The following is a 21208-nucleotide window of genomic DNA, read 5'->3' on the forward strand; positions in this document are numbered from 1 at the left end:
CGGGGAAGATCTAGCTGCTCATAAAAACATTTACAGGTGACCGGGGCAGATCTAGCAGATAATAACACAGGTGACCAGGGAAGATCTATCAGAAAATTATAGCACTTACAGGTGACCGGGGCCGATCTAGCAGATCATAAAAACACTTACAGGTGACCGTGGCAGATCTAGCAGATAATAACACAGGTGACCGTGGCAGATCTAGCAGATAATAACATAGGTGACCAGGGAAGATCTATCAGATAATTATAGCACTTACAGGTGACCGGGGCAGATTTAGCAGATCATAAAAACACTTACAGGTGACCGGGGCAGATCTAGCAAATAATAGTAACACTTACAGGTGACCGGGGCAGATTTAGCAGATAATTATAGCACTTACAGGTGACCGGGGCAGATCTAGCAGATAATATTAACACTTACAGGTGATCATGGCAGATCCAGCAGATAACAACACTTACAGGTGACTGGAGCAGATCTAGCAGATAATAATAACACTTATAGGTGACTCGGGAGACCTAACAGATAATATCACAGGTGACCGGGGCAGATCTTGGGATGTTCAGCATGCTCCTATAGGTGTGATGATCAGAGGGGTACACATTTTTGGTCAGATAGTGTTTGGTATAATGACAGGATCCCTTTGTGTTCAAATAATCCCAGAACTTTTCCTTGTTTGGTCACATGCCGATAGTTTATTATTTGGCAGATGACACGGCCTCCAGGACACAGGGCAGGACACAGAGCAGGACACAGGCCGGGCGCCGGGTATCCACAGCCGACATTCATCAAAAACAATTCTACATACAGAGACCTCTGAGATCGGGTTGTCCGTCTCCTGCAGTCATTGTCCTGACGGCCGCTGCCCATAGCCGACAGGGGCAGGAATGGTTGACCAGCACATGACGGAGACATTTTATGAAGTAGGCTTTGCCTTTGTTCTGACTCTGTCCCTCCCATAACTCCTCTGGGTAGAGCTCAGATTTCATATTCTCAGTTTCACCTGGACTTGCTGCCCATTGTTGAGTGATGCACTTTATATGAGCTGCCAAGAAGAGTGGGGGAAGGGAAGTGACAACTGCTCCGAGATCAATTCTGCTTCTCATTAGGGGTGGCCACAGTTCAACCCCTCGCTGCAGGTCTTTAATGCTCAGGGACTGGAGATGCCCTTTAAATGATGAGTGCCAGTGACACACATTCGTACAAGTGTAAATATAGCGATGATGGATGATGGTGGTGGTTGTTCCATCAGACAGTGGTGCACCCCGGCCCTGAAAAGGACATAGCTGATAACACGTTCCCCTATAGCAGAGTGCCCATAGGTCTATAAACAGGTGCCACCAATACCCCACCACGACTCCAGGTCCTTGTAATGCCCCCCAACCCTGTGCTGGTTAGTAAAGGGGGATCTGGATCAGGGGTCCCCACTTTATCACCCAAAATGCCGCAAGGGGTTGTCTTTACGCTTCATTGGGCATTTATGGCATTTATTTAACAATGGTGACAACCGGCCTCTTTTCGATTGTGAATTGAGAGGTTGTCACAGCCCCTCCCCCTTTACTGGGATCGCTTCATAGTAAAATATATCAACAAGCTTTGGAGTCCGCTTCTTTTTTTTTTTATCAGTTCCCTTTTAAAGATCTTTCCATCTCCCTCTGATGTGTAATAAACTATTATCTGTTTCATTAATCTTTGGCTGAGGTGCATTTTATACTCCTGTCACAACCAGAGCTGCATTCACAATTAAGCTTCTTTTCTGTTCTCAGGCTGCAGGGCCGCACCCCTCTTGTTGGTTTAGCGTTTTTACAAAGCTCGCTCTGTGAGTTGTTAGTGAATAGAATTAGATCCAGAGGCTGAAAACCTGTGCTGACCTAGTCCTGCTCACACAGCTGAAGGATTGTTACAATGTATCCGTTTAGGTGAGGACCATCAGCATGGGGTCCAGGACAGATATTTGTGTTTAGCTCACAAACAACCTCCCTCAGCTCTGGACATTTTTATTCAATGACAGCAAGCAGAGATCTTGAAAACTACTTTTCACAACCTTCCATCATATCGTGGGTTAAACTGCTCTTGGAAATCAAGACTAGAGGAGAGGAGCCGGGGCCGGACGAGGATTCATGGAAGATCCTACAAATATACAGGAAAATTCTATAATTAGGTCTCATACTCCACTCACATCCAGAGCTGCTTTCAATCTTCTCCTGGCTGCAAACGTTAATCCACACTTGACCATCAGAAATTCTTTGCTCTGTGTAACGGTTATCAGAGCGCACACACTGCACTGCTCTCTGGTAACAGACATGTTGATGCAGCTTTAAATGTGACTGGAGTATAAGAATTCATTTAACACAAAATCAGTTCCGGAGAAGTAAAGCCGACGATTCGGATGGTTTCTCCGTGTTACATTTAACCAGTGAAAGGAGGTAAATATGTCGGAGTCGTCCGTTACTGGGGGGGGGGGGGGGGGGAATCCAGGGGGGGAAGTGTACAAACCGTCTGGAGGGCACAATGCCAGGACACCAGACACGCTGGCACAGGACCCGGCCCGGGACTTCACAGGGAGGTTGTGTTACGGCACAGGGTGCAGCAGAGGTCCAGCATCTGTAAGAGAAGATGCTGTGACATCACAATGCGCCGCGCTCTGCAGCTGTGAGACAGCATGGGAAAAGCTCCGCCGCTCTGCAGGGGGATTCTATAACATACAGCCCCAATATTAAACCTCATTTACAGGTTATATCCCCATATAATACAGGGGAACGTCACCAGTCCTTAGTTTGACTTCTCTTGTACCGTGTCATCATATCTAATGCTCTAGTCACATCTAGAGCTGACTCAACAGAGATGGAGAAAAGCTGAGCTGCAGGTTATCTCGACCTGACTGGTCCGTCTACAGAAAAGGCTGCTCCATCTGTACAAATGAAAGCTCTCATGTCAGGGGTCACAGACTAGAGAGGACCCCCTATGCATTGCGGCTTACAAAATACTACAGGCCGGTTCCAAACGCACCAGTCACGTGACACAAGACTGCTAGTGATGTCATCAGACGACTTATCAGTTGTGCTCCATGCTTGCCTGATGACGTCACATGATCCCTATGGCTTGATATGCCACATGACGTGACTGATGACATCACTGAATATGTCACATGACCCCCTACGATTTTGTGGCTATTTTTTGGTGATATAAATATATATAAATCGTCACCATTTAATAACAGGCACAATAACATATCATGTGACGTCCTAATGTCACCAAGTGACCAGAGAAGACTGCTACTTCATGATGACATCATAAAATGTCATGTGACTCCTACTTTGACATCACTAGATATTCCACCTGACTGCTGCCATGTGATGACATCATAAAACTAAGAATGAGTCATCGGACATGATGGATGATGGGTGTTATGAGCGCCCACAAAGAGACGTGACGTACATTTATTATTTGTAAACATTGGAACATGAAATGTACCGTCTCTGTGTGGAGCAGACGCACCACATGACATCATAGAACATGGCTCCTCCCAAGTGTGCTCAGTCCATATGAAGAACACCAAATGGCAGGGGGGTCGGTCACGTGTCCAGTGCTAGAGGGAGCTGCAGCCACGTGCAGTCACAGTGTCTCAGCCTCTTCACCCATGACAAGCATACGCACGCGCACCGCTCCCAGCATCTGACATGATGGTACATTGCCCAGTAGCGCGCATGTCGTATGTTACATCCGGAACCGAGCATACAGTAACAGGGCTCCCCTGGCCGGTCACGTCTGTGCTGGCTGTGACTGTTGAGATGCGGCTTTTGTTTTTTCATAAAGTACATGGATATAGGGGGCGCTCTGTGCCTGGAACAGGGAAAGAACTGAAGTTACTTGCGCCATCCAAAGACGAGGAGCATCAGTTTGACTGGGATGTGGAGAGTATACTTACTTGAATCACCTCGTTCTTCTATGCTGGTTACTTAGCCTGTAAGAGAAAGAAAAGTGAGGAAGTGCTAACAAGAGAGGAGGTGCCGCACATACAGGACAAGAGAGGAGGTGCCGCGCATACAGGACAAGAGAGGAGGTGCCGCGCATACAGGACAAGAGAGGAGGTGCCGCACATACAGGGCAAGAGAGGAGGTGCCGCGCATACAGGGCAAGAGAGGAGGTGCCGCGCATACAGGGCAAGAGAGGAGGTGCCGCGCATACAGGACAAGAGAGGAGGTGCCGCGCATTCAGGACAAGAGAGGAGGTGCCGCGCATTCAGGACAAGAGAGGAGGTGCCGCGCATTCAGGACAAGAGAGGAGGTGCCGCGCATTCAGGACAAGAGAGGAGGTGCCGCGCATACAGGACAAGAGAGGAGGTGCCGCGCATACAGGACAAGAGAGGAGGTGCCGCGCATACAGGACAAGAGAGGAGGTGCCGCGCATACAGGACAAGAGAGGAGGTGCCGCGCATTCAGGACAAGAGAGGAGGTGCCGCGCATACAGGACAAGAGAGGAGGTGCCGCGCATTCAGGACAAGAGAGGAGGTGCCGCGCATTCAGGACAAGAGAGGAGGTGCCGCGCATACAGGACAAGAGAGGAGGTGCCGCGCATACAGGACAAGAGAGGAGGTGCCGCGCATACAGGACAAGAGAGGAGGTGCCGCGCATACAGGACAAGAGAGGAGGTGCCGCGCATACAGGACAAGAGAGGAGGTGCCGCGCATACAGGACAAGAGAGGAGGTGCCGCGCATACAGGACAAGAGAGGAGGTGCCGCGCATACAGGACAAGAGAGGAGGTGCCGCGCATACAGGACAAGAGAGGAGGTGCCGCGCATACAGGACAAGAGAGGAGGTGCCGCGCATACAGGACAAGAGAGGAGGTGCCGCGCATACAGGACAAGAGAGGAGGTGCCGCGCATTCAGGACAAGAGAGGAGGTGCCGCGCATTCAGGACAAGAGAGGAGGTGCCGCGCATACAGGACAAGAGAGGAGGTGCCGCGCATACAGGACAAGAGAGGAGGTGCCGCGCATACAGGACAAGAGAGGAGGTGCCGCGCATACAGGACAAGAGAGGAGGTGCCGCGCATACAGGACAAGAGAGGAGGTGCCGCGCATACAGGACAAGAGAGGAGGTGCCGCGCATACAGGACAAGAGAGGAGGTGCCGCGCATACAGGACAAGAGAGGAGGTGCCGCGCATACAGGACAAGAGAGGAGGTGCCGCGCATACAGGACAAGAGAGGAGGTGCCGCGCATACAGGACAAGAGAGGAGGTGCCGCGCATACAGGACAAGAGAGGAGGTGCCGCGCATACAGGACAAGAGAGGAGGTGCCGCGCATACAGGACAAGAGAGGAGGTGCCGCGCATACAGGACAAGAGAGGAGGTGCCGCGCATACAGGACAAGAGAGGAGGTGCCGCGCATACAGGACAAGAGAGGAGGTGCCGCGCATACAGGACAAGAGAGGAGGTGCCGCGCATACAGGACAAGAGAGGAGGTGCCGCCCATACAGGACAAGAGAGGAGGTGCCGCGCATACAGGACAAGAGAGGAGGTGCCGCGCATACAGGACAAGAGAGGAGGTGCCGCGCATACAGGACAAGAGAGGAGGTGCCGCGCATACAGGACAAGAGAGGAGGTGCCGCGCATACAGGACAAGAGAGGAGGTGCCGCGCATACAGGACAAGAGAGGAGGTGCCTCGCATACAGGACAAGAGAGGAGGTGCCGCGCATACAGGACAAGAGAGGAGGTGCCGCTCATACAGGACAAGAGAGGAGGTGCCGCGCATACAGGACAAGAGAGGAGGTGCCGCGCATACAGGACAAGAGAGGAGGTGCCGCGCATACAGGACAAGAGAGGAGGTGCCGCGCATACAGGACATAGGGAGGAGGTGCCGCGCATACAGGACAAGAGAGGAGGTGCCGCGCATACAGGACAAGAGAGGAGGTGCCGCGCATACAGGACAAGAGAGGAGGTGCCGCGCATACAGGACAAGAGAGGAGGTGCCGCGCATACAGGACAAGAGAGGAGGTGCCTCGCATACAGGACAAGAGAGGAGGTGCCGCGCATACAGGACAAGAGAGGAGGTGCCGCTCATACAGGACAAGAGAGGAGGTGCCGCGCATACAGGACAAGAGAGGAGGTGCCGCGCATACAGGACAAGAGAGGAGGTGCCGCGCATACAGGACAAGAGAGGAGGTGCCGCGCATACAGGACATAGGGAGGAGGTGCCGCGCATACAGGACAAGAGAGGAGGTGCCGCGCATACAGGACAAGAGAGGAGGTGCCGCGCATACAGGACAAGAGAGGAGGTGCCGCGCATACAGGACAAGAGAGGAGGTGCCGCGCATACAGGACAAGAGAGGAGGTGCCGCGCATACAGGACAAGAGAGGAGGTGCCGCGCATACAGGACAAGAGAGGAGGTGCCGCGCATACAGGACAAGAGAGGAGGTGCCGCCCATACAGGACAAGAGAGGAGGTGCCGCGCATACAGGACAAGAGAGGAGGTGCCGCGCATACAGGACAAGAGAGGAGGTGCCGCGCATACAGGACAAGAGAGGAGGTGCCGCGCATACAGGACAAGAGAGGAGGTGCCGCGCATACAGGACAAGAGAGGAGGTGCCGCGCATACAGGACAAGAGAGGAGGTGCCTCGCATACAGGACAAGAGAGGAGGTGCCGCGCATACAGGACAAGAGAGGAGGTGCCGCGCATACAGGACAAGAGAGGAGGTGCCGCTCATACAGGACAAGAGAGGAGGTGCCGCGCATACAGGACAAGAGAGGAGGTGCCGCGCATACAGGACAAGAGAGGAGGTGCCGCGCATACAGGACAAGAGAGGAGGTGCCGCGCATACAGGACATAGGGAGGAGGTGCCGCGCATACAGGACAAGAGAGGAGGTGCCGCGCATACAGGACAAGAGAGGAGGTGCCGCGCATACAGGACAAGAGAGGAGGTGCCGCGCATACAGGACAAGAGAGGAGGTGCCGCGCATACAGGACAAGAGAGGAGGTGCCTCGCATACAGGACAAGAGAGGAGGTGCCGCGCATACAGGACAAGAGAGGAGGTGCCGCTCATACAGGACAAGAGAGGAGGTGCCGCGCATACAGGACAAGAGAGGAGGTGCCGCGCATACAGGACAAGAGAGGAGGTGCCGCGCATACAGGACAAGAGAGGAGGTGCCGCGCATACAGGACATAGGGAGGAGGTGCCGCGCATACAGGACAAGAGAGGAGGTGCCGCGCATACAGGACAAGAGAGGAGGTGCCGCGCATACAGGACAAGAGAGGAGGTGCCGCGCATACAGGACAAGAGAGGAGGTGCCGCGCATACAGGACAAGAGAGGAGGTGCCGCACATACAGGACAAGAGAGGAGGTGCCGCACATACAGGACAAGAGAGGAGGTGCCGCACATACAGGACAAGGGAGGAGGTGCCGCACATACAGGACAAGAGAGGAGGTGCCGCACATACAGGACAAGAGAGGAGGTGCCGCACATACAGGACAAGAGAGGAGGTGCCGCACATACAGGACAAGGGAGGAGGTGCCGCACATACAGGACAAGAGAGGAGGTGCCGCACATACAGGACAAGAGAGGAGGTGCCGCACATAGAGGACAGGAGAGGAGGTGCTGCACATACAGGACATAGGGAGGTGCCGCACATACAGGACAAGAGAGGAGGTGCCGCACATAAAGGACAAGAGAGGAGGTGCCGCACATACAGGACAAGAGAGGAGGTGCCGCACATACAGGACAAGAGAGGAGGTGCCGCACATACAGGACAAGGGAGGAGGTGCCGCACATACAGGACAAGAGAGGAGGTGCCGCACATACAGGACAAGAGAGGAGGTGCCGCACATAGAGGACAGGAGAGGAGGTGCTGCACATACAGGACATAGGGAGGTGCCGCACATACAGGACAGGAGAGGAGGTGCTGCACATACAGGACATAGGGAGGTGCTGTCATGCACTATGAACCTAAGAACAAACTACGACCCAATCACACAGACACGAAAGTTACCTCTGTCCTTCCCATTCTTTATCTTCTCCTCTTCCTCATCGGCTCGGTCTTCCGCTGTAAGGGAGGGGGGCAGTATTGACGTTTGCTCTTCATACATTCATTGATCCAGGACACTTGATAAAAGCCACAGACATCCATACGGTGTGTGGGACGGTCACATTGTGCTGTACATCCAGACAGACGTCCACTTACCCGAGTGCAGCTCCTTCACCAGGGAGGACATGGTGTTAGTGATCGAGTCTGCAGCCACCAGGAGATCGCTCCGCAGATTCCTTCTGGTACCTGAGAGGAGACGGCACACGTCAGCCTTCTGTACAATCACCAACATCTCTGCCATGTCTATAGGGTAAGTGTCCATGACAGGTCCCCTGTACTCTTGTAGCCGCCCCCGTCTCATGAGGTGGAATCATCTTCTACTTCCATGAGATGAATGGAAGGTTCTCAGGTCTCATGTCTAGTAAGCTTGGCCTGAGCAGCCCGTTATTTTCCATAGCCACTTACCGTGTGCAAAGGCTTCTTGTACATCTCCAAGTCCAGCTATAGAGTCCTGAGGTACGTGAGTGGGGGTCGAGCCGGCCGACGTGGAGCGCACGGGCATAGGCATGGAGCGATTAGCACCATGGCTTGGTGAGGAATGAGGAGACCCGGCCGCTTGTGCCTACAAGACACAAACCAATACAGGCATTAGGGATATAATAATGTAAAATAGTGTACACCCCCCGCCCGACCTCCATGGCATAACCAATGGTAACTAACAGTGTCAATCTATCAGGTGTTCTAGAGTTTCTTGGTACAAAAAGACAACAGAGGAACCTGGAACCTCCATTAGTGATCAAGAACATCATGGTAGACCTGGTCAGAGGGTTCATGTGATCTCCCCACTGGGACTAAGTCTCACAGAGTGAATCGGGAACACATTTCTAGATCGCACACCAGAGATGTCCCTACACTTATGGGGACAGATGGACGGAGGAGAAGAAAACTAAGGTCTACTACTACAGAGTCAATGATGTGATGCGCAGGAGAAATCATGGCTGAAGAATTGGACACATTCTTCTTTAACAGTTACATAGACGCAGGTCTATCAAGTCCAACCTCTCTCCATGAACTACACACCATTTATTGCTTGATTAATTATAAGTATCTGCCGTCACTACCTCTAGGGGCAGTGCATTCTACAGTGTGACTGCTCGAACTGTAAAGAATCCTTTCTTTTATTGTGAATGCAAAAGAGAAAAGAGGTGACCTGTAGGAGCGCTGGTATTAAACCTCATGTCTTACAAGGATCAGGATCTGCAGTGAAAATATACAATGTCTCATCACGAAGAAGGATCTACTGGAGAAACCTCCACTCTATAGTATAAAGACAAGGCAGAAAGAGCATGCGAAGAAACCTACACACCATTATGCAAGGACAGGTACAAGGATCAGCCCGACAATCCTCCACTCTATGGTAGAAGGATCACAGGAGAATCCGCGACTCTATGGTAGAAGGACAGGGATACGGATCGGCTGGAGATTCCTCCACTCTATGGTATAAGGACAGGTAGAAGGATCACAGGAGAATCCTCCACTCTATGGTATAAGGACAGGTAGAAGGATCACAGGAGAATCCTCAACTCTATGGTATAAGGACAGGTAGAAGGATCACAGGAGAATCCTCCACTCTATGGTATAAGGACAGGTAGAAGGATCACAGGAGACTCCTCCACTCTATGGTATAAGGACAGGTAGAAGGATCACAGGAGACTCCTCCACTCTATGGTATAAGGACAGGTAGAAGGATCACAGGAGAATCCGCCACTCTATGGTAGAAGGACAGGGATACGGATCGGCTGGAGATTCCTCCACTCTATGGTATAAGGACAGGTAGAAGGATCACAGGAGAATCCTCCACTCTATGGTATAAGGACAGGTAGAAGGATCACAGGAGAATCCTCAACTCTATGGTATAAGGACAGGTAGAAGGATCACAGGAGAATCCTCCACTCTATGGTATAAGGACAGGTAGAAGGATCACAGGAGACTCCTCCACTCTATGGTATAAGGACAGGTAGAAGGATCACAGGAGACTCCTCCACTCTATGGTATAAGGACAGGTAGAAGGATCACAGGAGAATCCGCCACTCTATGGTAGAAGGACAGGGATACGGATCGGCTGGAGATTCCTCCACTCTATGGTATAAGGACAGGTAGAAGGATCACAGGAGAATCCTCCACTCTATGGTATAAGGACAGGTAGAAGGATCACAGGAGAATCCTCCACTCTATGGTATAAGGACAGGTAGAAGGATCACAGGAGACTCCTCCACTCTATGGTATAAGGACAGGTAGAAGGATCACAGGAGACTCCTCCACTCTATGGTATAAGGACAGGTAGAAGGATCGGCAGGAGAATCCTCCACTCTATGGTATAAGGACAAGTAGAAGGATCGGCAGGAGAATCCTCCACTCTATGGTATAAGGACAAGTAGAAGGATCGGCAGGAGAATCCTCCACTCTATGGTATAAGGACAAGTAGAAGGATCGGCAGGAGAATCCTCCACTCTATGGTATAAGGACAGGTAGAAGGATCACAGGAGAATCCTCCACTCTATGGTATAAGGACCGGTAGAAGGATCACAGGAGAATCCTCCACTCTATGGTGTAAGGACCGGTAGAAGGATCGGCTGGAGATTCCTCCACTCTACGGTATAATGACGGATAGAAGGATCACAGGAGAATCCTCCACTCTATGGTATAAGAACAAGTAGAAGGATCACAGGAGACTCCTCCACTCTATGGTATAAGGACAGGTAGAAGGATCACAGGAGAATCCTCCACTCTATGGTATAAGGACAAGTAGAAGCATCACAGGAGAATCCTCCACTCTATGGTATAAGGACCGGTAGAAGGATCACAGGAGAATCCTCCACTCTATGGTATAAGGACAAGTAGAAGGATCACAGGAGAATCCTCCACTCTATGGTATAAGGACAGGTAGAAGGATCACAGGAGAATCCTCCACTCTATGGTATAAGGACAGGTAGAAGGATCACAGGAGAATCCTCCACTCTATGGTATAAGGACAGGTAGAAGGATCACAGGAGAATCCTCCACTCTATGGTATAAGGAAAGGTAGAAGGATCACAGGAGAATCCTCCACTCTATGGTATAAGGACCGGTAGAAGGATCACAGGAGAATCCTCCACTCTATGGTATAAGGACAAGTAGAAGGATCACAGGAGAATCCTCCACTCTATGGTATAAGGACAGGTAGAAGGATCACAGGAGAATCCTCCACTCTATGGTATAAGGACAGGTAGAAGGATCACAGGAGAATCCTCCACTCTATGGTATAAGGACAGGTAGAAGGATCACAGGAGAATCCTCCACTCTATGGTATAAGGACAGGTAGAAGGATCACACGAGATTCCTCCACTCTATGGTATAAGGACAAGTAGAAGGATCACAGGAGACTCCTCCACTCTATGGTATAAGGACGGATAGAAGGATCACAGGAGAATCCTCCACTCTATGGTATAAGGACGGATAGAAGGATCACAGGAGAATCCTCCACTCTATGGTATAAGGACAAGTAGAAGGATCACAGGAGAATCCTCCACTCTATGGTATAAGGACGGATAGAAGGATCACAGGAGAATCCTCCACTCTATGGTATAAGGACGGATAGAAGGATCACAGGAGAATCCTCCACTCTATGGTATAAGGACGGATAGAAGGATCACAGGAGAAGAACTGCTTATTCACAGTGGAGACAAATAGAAATCGAACTCCTAAATATTCAGTAACACATCAGAAGTTGTCCTATTCCGAGTCATCTACAGGACTTTATACTCATGCCCAATGCGCAGAATAAGATAAAAGGACAATCAACCATCAGAAGATGTCCAGTCATGTGAAGAGCAGATCATGGAACAAAAATATTATGAAGCGCACACACACCAAATAATGGAGCGGAAGATCACACAGGTGAACCCTCAACACTCAGCGATCAATAACCGCAGACCATGGGGCTCATCACACATCACATGACCTGCGCTTCATAGACAGACGCCGAGAATTGTTATTATAAACAGATCTGTGATAACAGCAACACCACACGCCGATAATACACAACACACAGATGGTGAGGAGATATGGAAACCTTCCCATTCACTGCAGAGACAGGCGGAGGCCCCAGCAACCAGCCCCGGGGAAGAAAACGTCAGGCTATAGAATAAAGACAAGTAGAAGGATCGGCAGGAGAATCCTCCACTCTATGGTATAAGGACAAGTAGAAGGATCGGCAGGAGAATCCTCCACTCTATGGTATAAGGACAAGTAGAAGGATCGGCAGGAGAATCCTCCACTCTATGGTATAAGGACAAGTAGAAGGATCACAGGGGAATCCTCCACTCTATGGTATAAGGACAAGTAGAAGGAAAGGACGGACAATCCTCCACTGTATGGTATAAGGACAGGTAGAAGGATCACAGGAGAATCCTCCACTCTATGGTATAAGGACCGGTAGAAGGATCACAGGAGAATCCTCCACTCTATGGTGTAAGGACCGGTAGAAGGATCGGCTGGAGATTCCTCCACTCTACGGTATAATGACGGATAGAAGGATCACAGGAGAATCCTCCACTCTATGGTATAAGAACAAGTAGAAGGATCACAGGAGACTCCTCCACTCTATGGTATAAGGACAGGTAGAAGGATCACAGGAGAATCCTCCACTCTATGGTATAAGGACAAGTAGAAGCATCACAGGAGAATCCTCCACTCTATGGTATAAGGACCGGTAGAAGGATCACAGGAGAATCCTCCACTCTATGGTATAAGGACAAGTAGAAGGATCACAGGAGAATCCTCCACTCTATGGTATAAGGACAGGTAGAAGGATCACAGGAGAATCCTCCACTCTATGGTATAAGGACAGGTAGAAGGATCACAGGAGAATCCTCCACTCTATGGTATAAGGACAGGTAGAAGGATCACAGGAGAATCCTCCACTCTATGGTATAAGGAAAGGTAGAAGGATCACAGGAGAATCCTCCACTCTATGGTATAAGGACCGGTAGAAGGATCACAGGAGAATCCTCCACTCTATGGTATAAGGACAAGTAGAAGGATCACAGGAGAATCCTCCACTCTATGGTATAAGGACAGGTAGAAGGATCACAGGAGAATCCTCCACTCTATGGTATAAGGACAGGTAGAAGGATCACAGGAGAATCCTCCACTCTATGGTATAAGGACAGGTAGAAGGATCACAGGAGATTCCTCCACTCTATGGTATAAGGACAAGTAGAAGGATCACAGGAGACTCCTCCACTCTATGGTATAAGGACGGATAGAAGGATCACAGGAGAATCCTCCACTCTATGGTATAAGGACGGATAGAAGGATCACAGGAGAATCCTCCACTCTATGGTATAAGGACGGATAGAAGGATCACAGGAGAATCCTCCACTCTATGGTATAAGGACAAGTAGAAGGATCACAGGAGAATCCTCCACTCTATGGTATAAGGACGGATAGAAGGATCACAGGAGAATCCTCCACTCTATGGTATAAGGACGGATAGAAGGATCACAGGAGAATCCTCCACTCTATGGTATAAGGACGGATAGAAGGATCACAGGAGAAGAACTGCTTATTCACAGTGGAGACAAATAGAAATCGAACTCCTAAATATTCAGTAACACATCAGAAGTTGTCCTATTCCGAGTCATCTACAGGACTTTATACTCATGCCCAATGCGCAGAATAAGATAAAAGGACAATCAACCATCAGAAGATGTCCAGTCATGTGAAGAGCAGATCATGGAACAAAAATATTATGAAGCGAACACACACCAAATAATGGAGCGGAAGATCACACAGGTGAACCCTCAACACTCAGCGATCAATAACCGCAGACCATGGGGCTCATCACACATCACATGACCTGCGCTTCATAGACAGACGCCGAGAATTGTTATTATAAACAGATCTGTGATAACAGCAACACCACACGCCGATAATACACAACACACAGATGGTGAGGAGATATGGAAACCTTCCCATTCACTGCAGAGACAGGCGGAGGCCCCAGCAACCAGCCCCGGGGAAGAAAACGTCAGGCTATAGAATAAAGACAAGTAGAAGGATCGGCAGGAGAATCCTCCACTCTATGGTATAAGGACAAGTAGAAGGATCGGCAGGAGAATCCTCCATCTATGGTATAAGGACAAGTAGAAGGATCGGCAGGAGAATCCTCCACTCTATGGTATAAGGACAAGTAGAAGGATCACAGGGGAATCCTCCACTCTATGGTATAAGGACAAGTAGAAGGAAAGGACGGACAATCCTCCACTGTATGGTATAAGGACAGGTAGAAGGATCACAGGAGAATCCTCCACTCTATGGTATAAGGACAGGTAGAAGGATCACAGGAGAATCCTCCACTCTATGGTATAAGGACCGGTAGAAGGATCACAGGAGAATCCTCCACTCTATGGTATAAGAACAAGTAGAAGGATCACAGGAGACTCCTCCACTCTATGGTATAAGGACAGGTAGAAGGATCACAGGAGAATCCTCAACTCTATGGTATAAGGACGGATAGAAGAATCACAGGAGAATCCTCCACTCTATGGTATAAGGACAAGTAGAAGGATCACAGGAGAATCCTCCACTCTATGGTATAAGGACAGGTAGAAGGATCACAGGAGAATCCTCCACTCTATGGTATAAGGACAAGTAGAAGGATCACAGGAGAATCCTCCACTCTATGGTATAAGGACAAGTAGAAGGATCACAGGAGAATCCTCCACTCTATGGTATAAGGACAGGTAGAAGGATCACAGGAGAATCCTCCACTCTATGGTATAAGGACAGGTAGAAGGATCACAGGAGAATCCTCCACTCTATGGTATAAGGACAGGTAGAAGGATCACAGGAGAATCCTCCACTCTATGGTATAAGGACAGGTAGAAGGATCACAGGAGAATCCTCCACTCTATGGTATAAGGAAAGGTAGAAGGATCACAGGAGAATCCTCCACTCTATGGTATAAGGACAGGTAGAAGGATCACAGGAGATTCCTCCACTCTATGGTATAAGGACAGGTAGAAGGATCGGCAGGGGAATCCTCCACTCTATGGTATAAGGACAAGTAGAAGGATCACAGGAGAATCCTCCACTCTATGGTATAAGGACAGGTAGAAGGATCACAGGAGATTCCTCCACTCTATGGTATAAGGACAAGTAGAAGGATCACAGGAGACTCCTCCACTCTATGGTATAAGGACGGATAGAAGGATCACAGGAGAATCCTCCACTCTATGGTATAAGGACAAGTAGAAGGATCACAGGAGAATCCTCCACTCTATGGTATAAGGACGGATAGAAGGATCACAGGAGAATCCTCCACTCTATGGTATAAGGACGGATAGAAGGATCACAGGAGAATCCGCCACTCTATGGTATAAGGACGGATAGAAGGATCACAGGAGAATCCTCCACTCTATGGTATAAGGACGGATAGAAGGATCACAGGAGAATCCGCCACTCTATGGTATAAGGACGGATAGAAGGATCACAGGAGAATCCTCCACTCTATGGTATAAGGACGGATAGAAGGATCACAGGAGAAGAACTGCTTATTCACAGTGGAGACAAATAGAAATCGAACTCCTAAATATTCAGTAACACATCAGAAGTTGTCCTATTCCGAGTCATCTACAGGACTATTATACTCATGCCTAATGCGCAGAATAAGATAAAAGGACAATCAACCATCAGAAGATGTCCAGTCATGTGAAGAGCAGATCATGGAACAAAAATATTATGAAGCGCACACACACCAAATAATGGAGCGGAAGATCACACAGGTGAACCCTCAACACTCAGCGATCAATAACCGCAGACCATGGGGCTCATCACACATCACATGACCTGCGCTTCATAGACAGACGCCGAGAATTGTTATTATAAACAGATCTGTGATAACAGCAACACCACACGCCGATAATACACAACACACAGATGGTGAGGAGATATGGAAACCTTCCCATTCACTGCAGAGACAGGCGGAGGCCCCAGCAACCAGCCCCGGGGAAGAAAACGTCAGGCTATAGAATAAAGACAAGTAGAAGGATCGGCAGGAGAATCCTCCACTCTATGGTATAAGGACAAGTAGAAGGATCGGCAGGAGAATCCTCCACTCTATGGTATAAGGACAGGTAGAAGGATCACAGGAGAATCCTCCATCTATGGTATAAGGACAAGTAGAAGGATCGGCAGGAGAATCCTCCATCTATGGTATAAGGACAAGTAGAAGGATCGGCAGGAGAATCCTCCACTCTATGGTATAAGGACAGGTAGAAGGATCACAGGAGAATCCTCCACTCTATGGTATAAGGACCGGTAGAAGGATCACAGGAGAATCCTCCACTCTATGGTGTAAGGACCGGTAGAAGGATCGGCTGGAGATTCCTCCACTCTACGGTATAATGACGGATAGAAGGATCACAGGAGAATCCTCCACTCTATGGTATAAGGACAGGTAGAAGGATCACAGGAGAATCCTCCATCTATGGTATAAGGACAGGTAGAAGGATCACAGGAGAATCCTCCATCTATGGTATAAGGACAAGTAGAAGGATCGGCAGGAGAATCCTCCACTCTATGGTATAAGGACAAGTAGAAGGATCGGCAGGAGAATCCTCCATCTATGGTATAAGGACAAGTAGAAGGATCGGCAGGAGAATCCTCCACTCTATGGTATAAGGACAAGTAGAAGGATCGGCAGGAGAATCCTCCATCTATGGTATAAGGACAAGTAGAAGGATCGGCAGGAGAATCCTCCACTCTATGGTATAAGGACAAGTAGAAGGATCACAGGAGAATCCTCCACTCTATGGTATAAGGACAAGTAGAAGGATCACAGGAGAATCCTCCACTCTATGGTATAAGGACAAGTAGAAGGATCACAGGGGAATCCTCCACTCTATGGTATAAGTAGATGGATCAGATGGAGAATTCTCCACTCTATGGTATAAGGACAGGTAGAAGGATCGGCAGGAGAATCCTCCACTCTATGGTATAAGGACAAGTAGAAGGATCGGCAGGAGAATCCTCCACTCTATGGTATAAGGACAAGTAGAGGGATCGGCAGGAGAATCCTCCACTCTATGGTATAAGGACAAGTAGAAGGATCAAAGGGGAAACCTCCACTCTATGGTATAAGTAGATGGATCGGATGGAGAATCCTCCACTCTATGGTATAAGGACAGGTAGAAGGATCGGCAGGGGAATCCTCCACTCTATGGTATAAGGACCGGTAGGAGGATCACAGGAGAATCCTCCACTCTATGGTATAAGTAGATGGATCGGATGGAGAATTCTCCACTCTATGGTATAAGGACAGGTAGACGGATCGGCCGTAGAATTCTCCACTCTATGGTATAAGGACAAGTAGAAGGATCACAGAAGAATCCTCCACTCTATGGTATAAGGACAAGTAGAAGGATCACAGGAGAATCCTCCACTCTATGGTATAAGGAAAGGTAGAAGGATCACAGGAGAATCCTCCACTCTATGGTATAAGGACAAGTAGAAGGATCACAGGAGAATCCTCCACTCTATGGTATAAGGAAAGGTAGAAGGATCGGCAGGAGAATCCTCCACTCTATGGTATAAGGAAAGGTAGAAGGATCACAGGAGAATCCTCCACTCTATGGTATAAGGACAAGTAGAAGGATCACAGGGGAATCCTCCACTCTATGGTATAAGGACAGGTAGAAGGATCGGCAGGAGAATCCTCCACTCTATGGTATAAGGACAAGTAGAAGGATCACAGGAGAATCCTCCACTCTACGGTATAATCACAGGTAGAAGGATCGGCAGGGGAATCCTCCACTCTATGGTATAAGGACGGGTAGAAGGATCACAGGAGACTCCTCCACTCTATGGTATAAGTAGATGGATCGGCTGGAGAATCCTCCACTCTATGGTAGAAGGACGGGTAGAAGGATCGGCAGGGGAATCCTCCACTGTATGGTATAAGGACAAGTAGAAGGATCGGCAGGAGAATCCTCCACTCTATGGTATAAGGATAGGTAGAAGGATCACAGGAGAATCCTCCACCCTATGGTATAAGGACAGGTAGAAGGATCGGCCGGAGAATCCTCCACTCTATGGTATAAGGACAAGTAGAAGGATCACAGGAGAATCCTCCACTCTATGGTATAAGGACAAGTAAAAGGATCACAGGAGAATCCTCCACTCTATGGTATAAGGAAAAGTAAAAGGATCACAGGGGAATCCTCCACTCTATGGTATAAGGACGGGTAGAAGGATCACAGGAGACTCCTCCACTCTATGGTATAAGTAGATGGATCGGATGGAGAATTCTCCACTCTATGGTATATGTAGATGGATCGGCTGGAGAATCCTCCACTCTATGGTAGGACGGGTAGAAGGATCGGCAGGGGAATCCTCCACTCTATGGTATAAGACAGGTAGAAGGATCGGCAGGAGAATCCTCCACTCTATGGTATATGGACAGGTAGAAGGATTACAGGAGAATCCTCCACTCTATGGTATAAGGACAGGTAGAAGGAAAGGACGGACAATCCTCCACTCTACGGTATAAGGATCGGCAGGGGAATCCTCCACTCTATGGTATAAGGACAAGTAGAAGGACCGGCAGGAGAATCCTCCACTCTATGGTATAAGGGCCGGTAGAAGGATCGGCAGGAGAATCCTCCACTCTATGGTATAAGGACAGGTAGAAGGAAAGGACGGACAATCCTCCACTCTACGGTATAAGGATCGGCTGGAGAATCCTCCACTCTATGGTATATGGACAAGTAGAAGGATCAGCAGGAGAATCCTCCACTCTATGGTATAAGGATCATGAAGAGCCACATACACATGACCCCAGTTATTTCACAGAGAAGTATAAATGAACACTTTTCAATACGATGAATGTTCCACTTTGGAATGAGATAAAGATCTGATGTGGAGGACCACCACCTAGTGGTCACTGTGGAAAACTGCAGGTCTGGCCCTCACAATCACTGAGCAGATAAATGAGAAGCGATCACTGTAACTGATCATTAGCCGGACTCCTGACGCCGCTTCTCAGGAGATGTTGGCGGTACATAAGAGAGGACCTCATGTCACGTTGTCTCTCGCACCGCTCTGACCGGTCCCAGCTGCTTCTTCCTCGGATAAAGTTTAGTGATTCCATATGTGTAGCTCATATGGAAAAAATATTTGCACACAGGGGTCAATACGACAACCGGGCTGCAGACCGGCCGCATGTCGGACTCTGCTTGAAGGGCCCGAAGCCTTTATCAAACATGTCATTTACTCTGTTCTCCAGCTGTGTGAATGCAGCCAGCAGTGTAAAGCATGGAGGTTCAGGGTCCGGTTTAATCTGTATTACAATTCTGTATATTCGTAGACGTAGTATCGACTAGAGGAGGCCGGACCAGGGAGATTAGCAATCATGGCTATAACCCTATATTTCAGGTGGGACTGTATTGAGAACTCCTACATGTACATATATTACCCATCACTCAATGAAACGCACAACTACATAAGAATTCCTTTAATCCGGCACTCGATGGTCTGGAAACGCTGCAATCTCGCATGTGTCGATGCGAACCCTGCGGCATGCACTCAATAATGCTGAACTAGAACCATACAAATATCAACATTGTGTACTTGGGGAACCTCGGTGGTCTCAAGGATGCCGGATTATCGGAATTTTATTGTATCTGTGGAATTTGTTCAGCCTAGAAAGAATAAAACTGGATTTTGGGATGGATCTACAATATGCAACACCGTTTTTCAGTTGGAAGCTTCGTCTTCTGCTCTTACTATATTTCTGGATTATCAGGCAGTGAATGGAATATAAACCTGGTTTCTATTTTGCAGCGTTTTCCAGTTCTGGAGATGCAGCCTGCAGTGTAAAGAATGGAGGTTTTCTCTGTGGTTGCCATGGCTACGTCCAGGGTCATGCATCCATCTATGTATATAAATAAAAGAAACAATTACAATGAAAACAGATGTTCCTGGACGTAGCCACGGCAACCAGAGTGAAAACCTCCATTCTTTACACTGCTGGCTGCATGGAGAGGGCTAGAAAATCATGCAAAATACCAAGTGTGCAGAATTACAGAGTCAAATATAGACAGAAAGCGCGCTCATCTGAGAAAAACGGCATATATTGAGCCGCGTTCTGCCGAAGCCGTTAAGAGCAAACCCCCAGCAGAAGAACTCCTGGCCATCAGATTAGAACCAAGCAAAGCCCTAATACTAATTTCTAGTTCCCAATCTGGTATCTTGGAGGAAATAAATGAGAAATTCTTCTTAAAACGGAAATGTATATATCATACTCTAGTCACAGCCAGAGCTGCATTCTCAGCTCTGCTGGTTTCTCCTATCAATACTAACAACTGAGAACCCACTCTTGTGCATGTTTTGTGGGGAGATGTAGCATTTTCCATATGAGACTACGCTGCTTGGTGCAAACACTACATCTCCCACAATGCACTACAGCAGGGCAAGTTCTAGATGAAACTACAGTATGATGTCAGAAATGATATTGGGATTGTACGCATGCTGTAGGTCAGTAGACACATGGTAAGATTTAGACATCACAGAGACGGTCCGGTCCCTAACGACTCACAGTAACATGCAGAGCTGATATGAAGCTGTGACATGTCCTGTGCGGGGATCATGCATTAACTTACTGCCTGCTTCTGCTCCTCCTCCTGCGGCGACATAAAGAGAAGAAACAGAATCAGTTTCACAGAAAAGCGGCGAACGGGGTGAAAATGCTCAAATTGTACACCTCAGTCGAAGTGAGGGGGGTGAAAGGTGCAAAGCGCAGGGTGCAGAGTGGAGATCGTCGTGATAAAGAAGGCGGAGCATAACGAAGGATACAGGTGTGAGCAGGGGATCGTGTGTGGATAGCTCACATGATCTGGGAAGAAGGCAATGATCGGAGTCATGAAGGGATCAGTTCTGGGATAGCTCACATGATCCGGGTAGAAGGCAATGATCGGTGTCATGAAGGGATCAGCTCTGGGATACCTCACATGATCCGGGAAGAAGGCAATGATCGGTGTCATGAAGGGATCAGCTCTGGGATAGCTCACATGATCCGGGTAGAAGGCAATGATCGGTGTCATGAAGGGATCAGTTCTGGGATAGCTCACATGATCCGGGTAGA

General features: G+C 48.8%; 1 protein-coding gene across 6 annotated transcripts in view; it reads right to left on the reverse strand.

The window, feature by feature from the left end:
* Nucleotides 1–666: 666 nt before the first annotated feature.
* LOC142759001 (dystrobrevin beta-like) overlaps nt 667–21208 on the reverse strand; it is a 180954-nt gene continuing 160412 nt past the window's right edge. For 3 of the 6 annotated variants that reach the window (XR_012883039.1, XR_012883037.1, XR_012883038.1), the window contains 6 exons: nt 8491–8647; nt 8182–8271; nt 7990–8043; nt 3929–3964; nt 2497–3843; nt 667–2130 (listed from right to left, as the gene is read on the reverse strand). Coding sequence is in view for 1 of the 6 variants with exons in the window: in XM_075860782.1 (XP_075716897.1) it covers nt 3960–3964; nt 7990–8043; nt 8182–8271; nt 8491–8647; nt 20727–20747 (327 nt within the window). In the remaining 5 variants the exon portion in view is untranslated. Of the gene's footprint in view, nt 2131–2496; nt 3844–3928; nt 3965–7989; nt 8044–8181; nt 8272–8490; nt 8648–19890; nt 20000–20726; nt 20748–21208 lie in introns of those variants that run through there. The other 3 variants (XR_012883036.1, XM_075860782.1, XR_012883040.1) reach the window with 3 other exon arrangements.

The sequence above is a fragment of the Rhinoderma darwinii genome, chromosome 4 (assembly GCF_050947455.1).
Source record: "Rhinoderma darwinii isolate aRhiDar2 chromosome 4, aRhiDar2.hap1, whole genome shotgun sequence".
Taxonomy (NCBI): domain Eukaryota; kingdom Metazoa; phylum Chordata; class Amphibia; order Anura; family Rhinodermatidae; genus Rhinoderma; species Rhinoderma darwinii.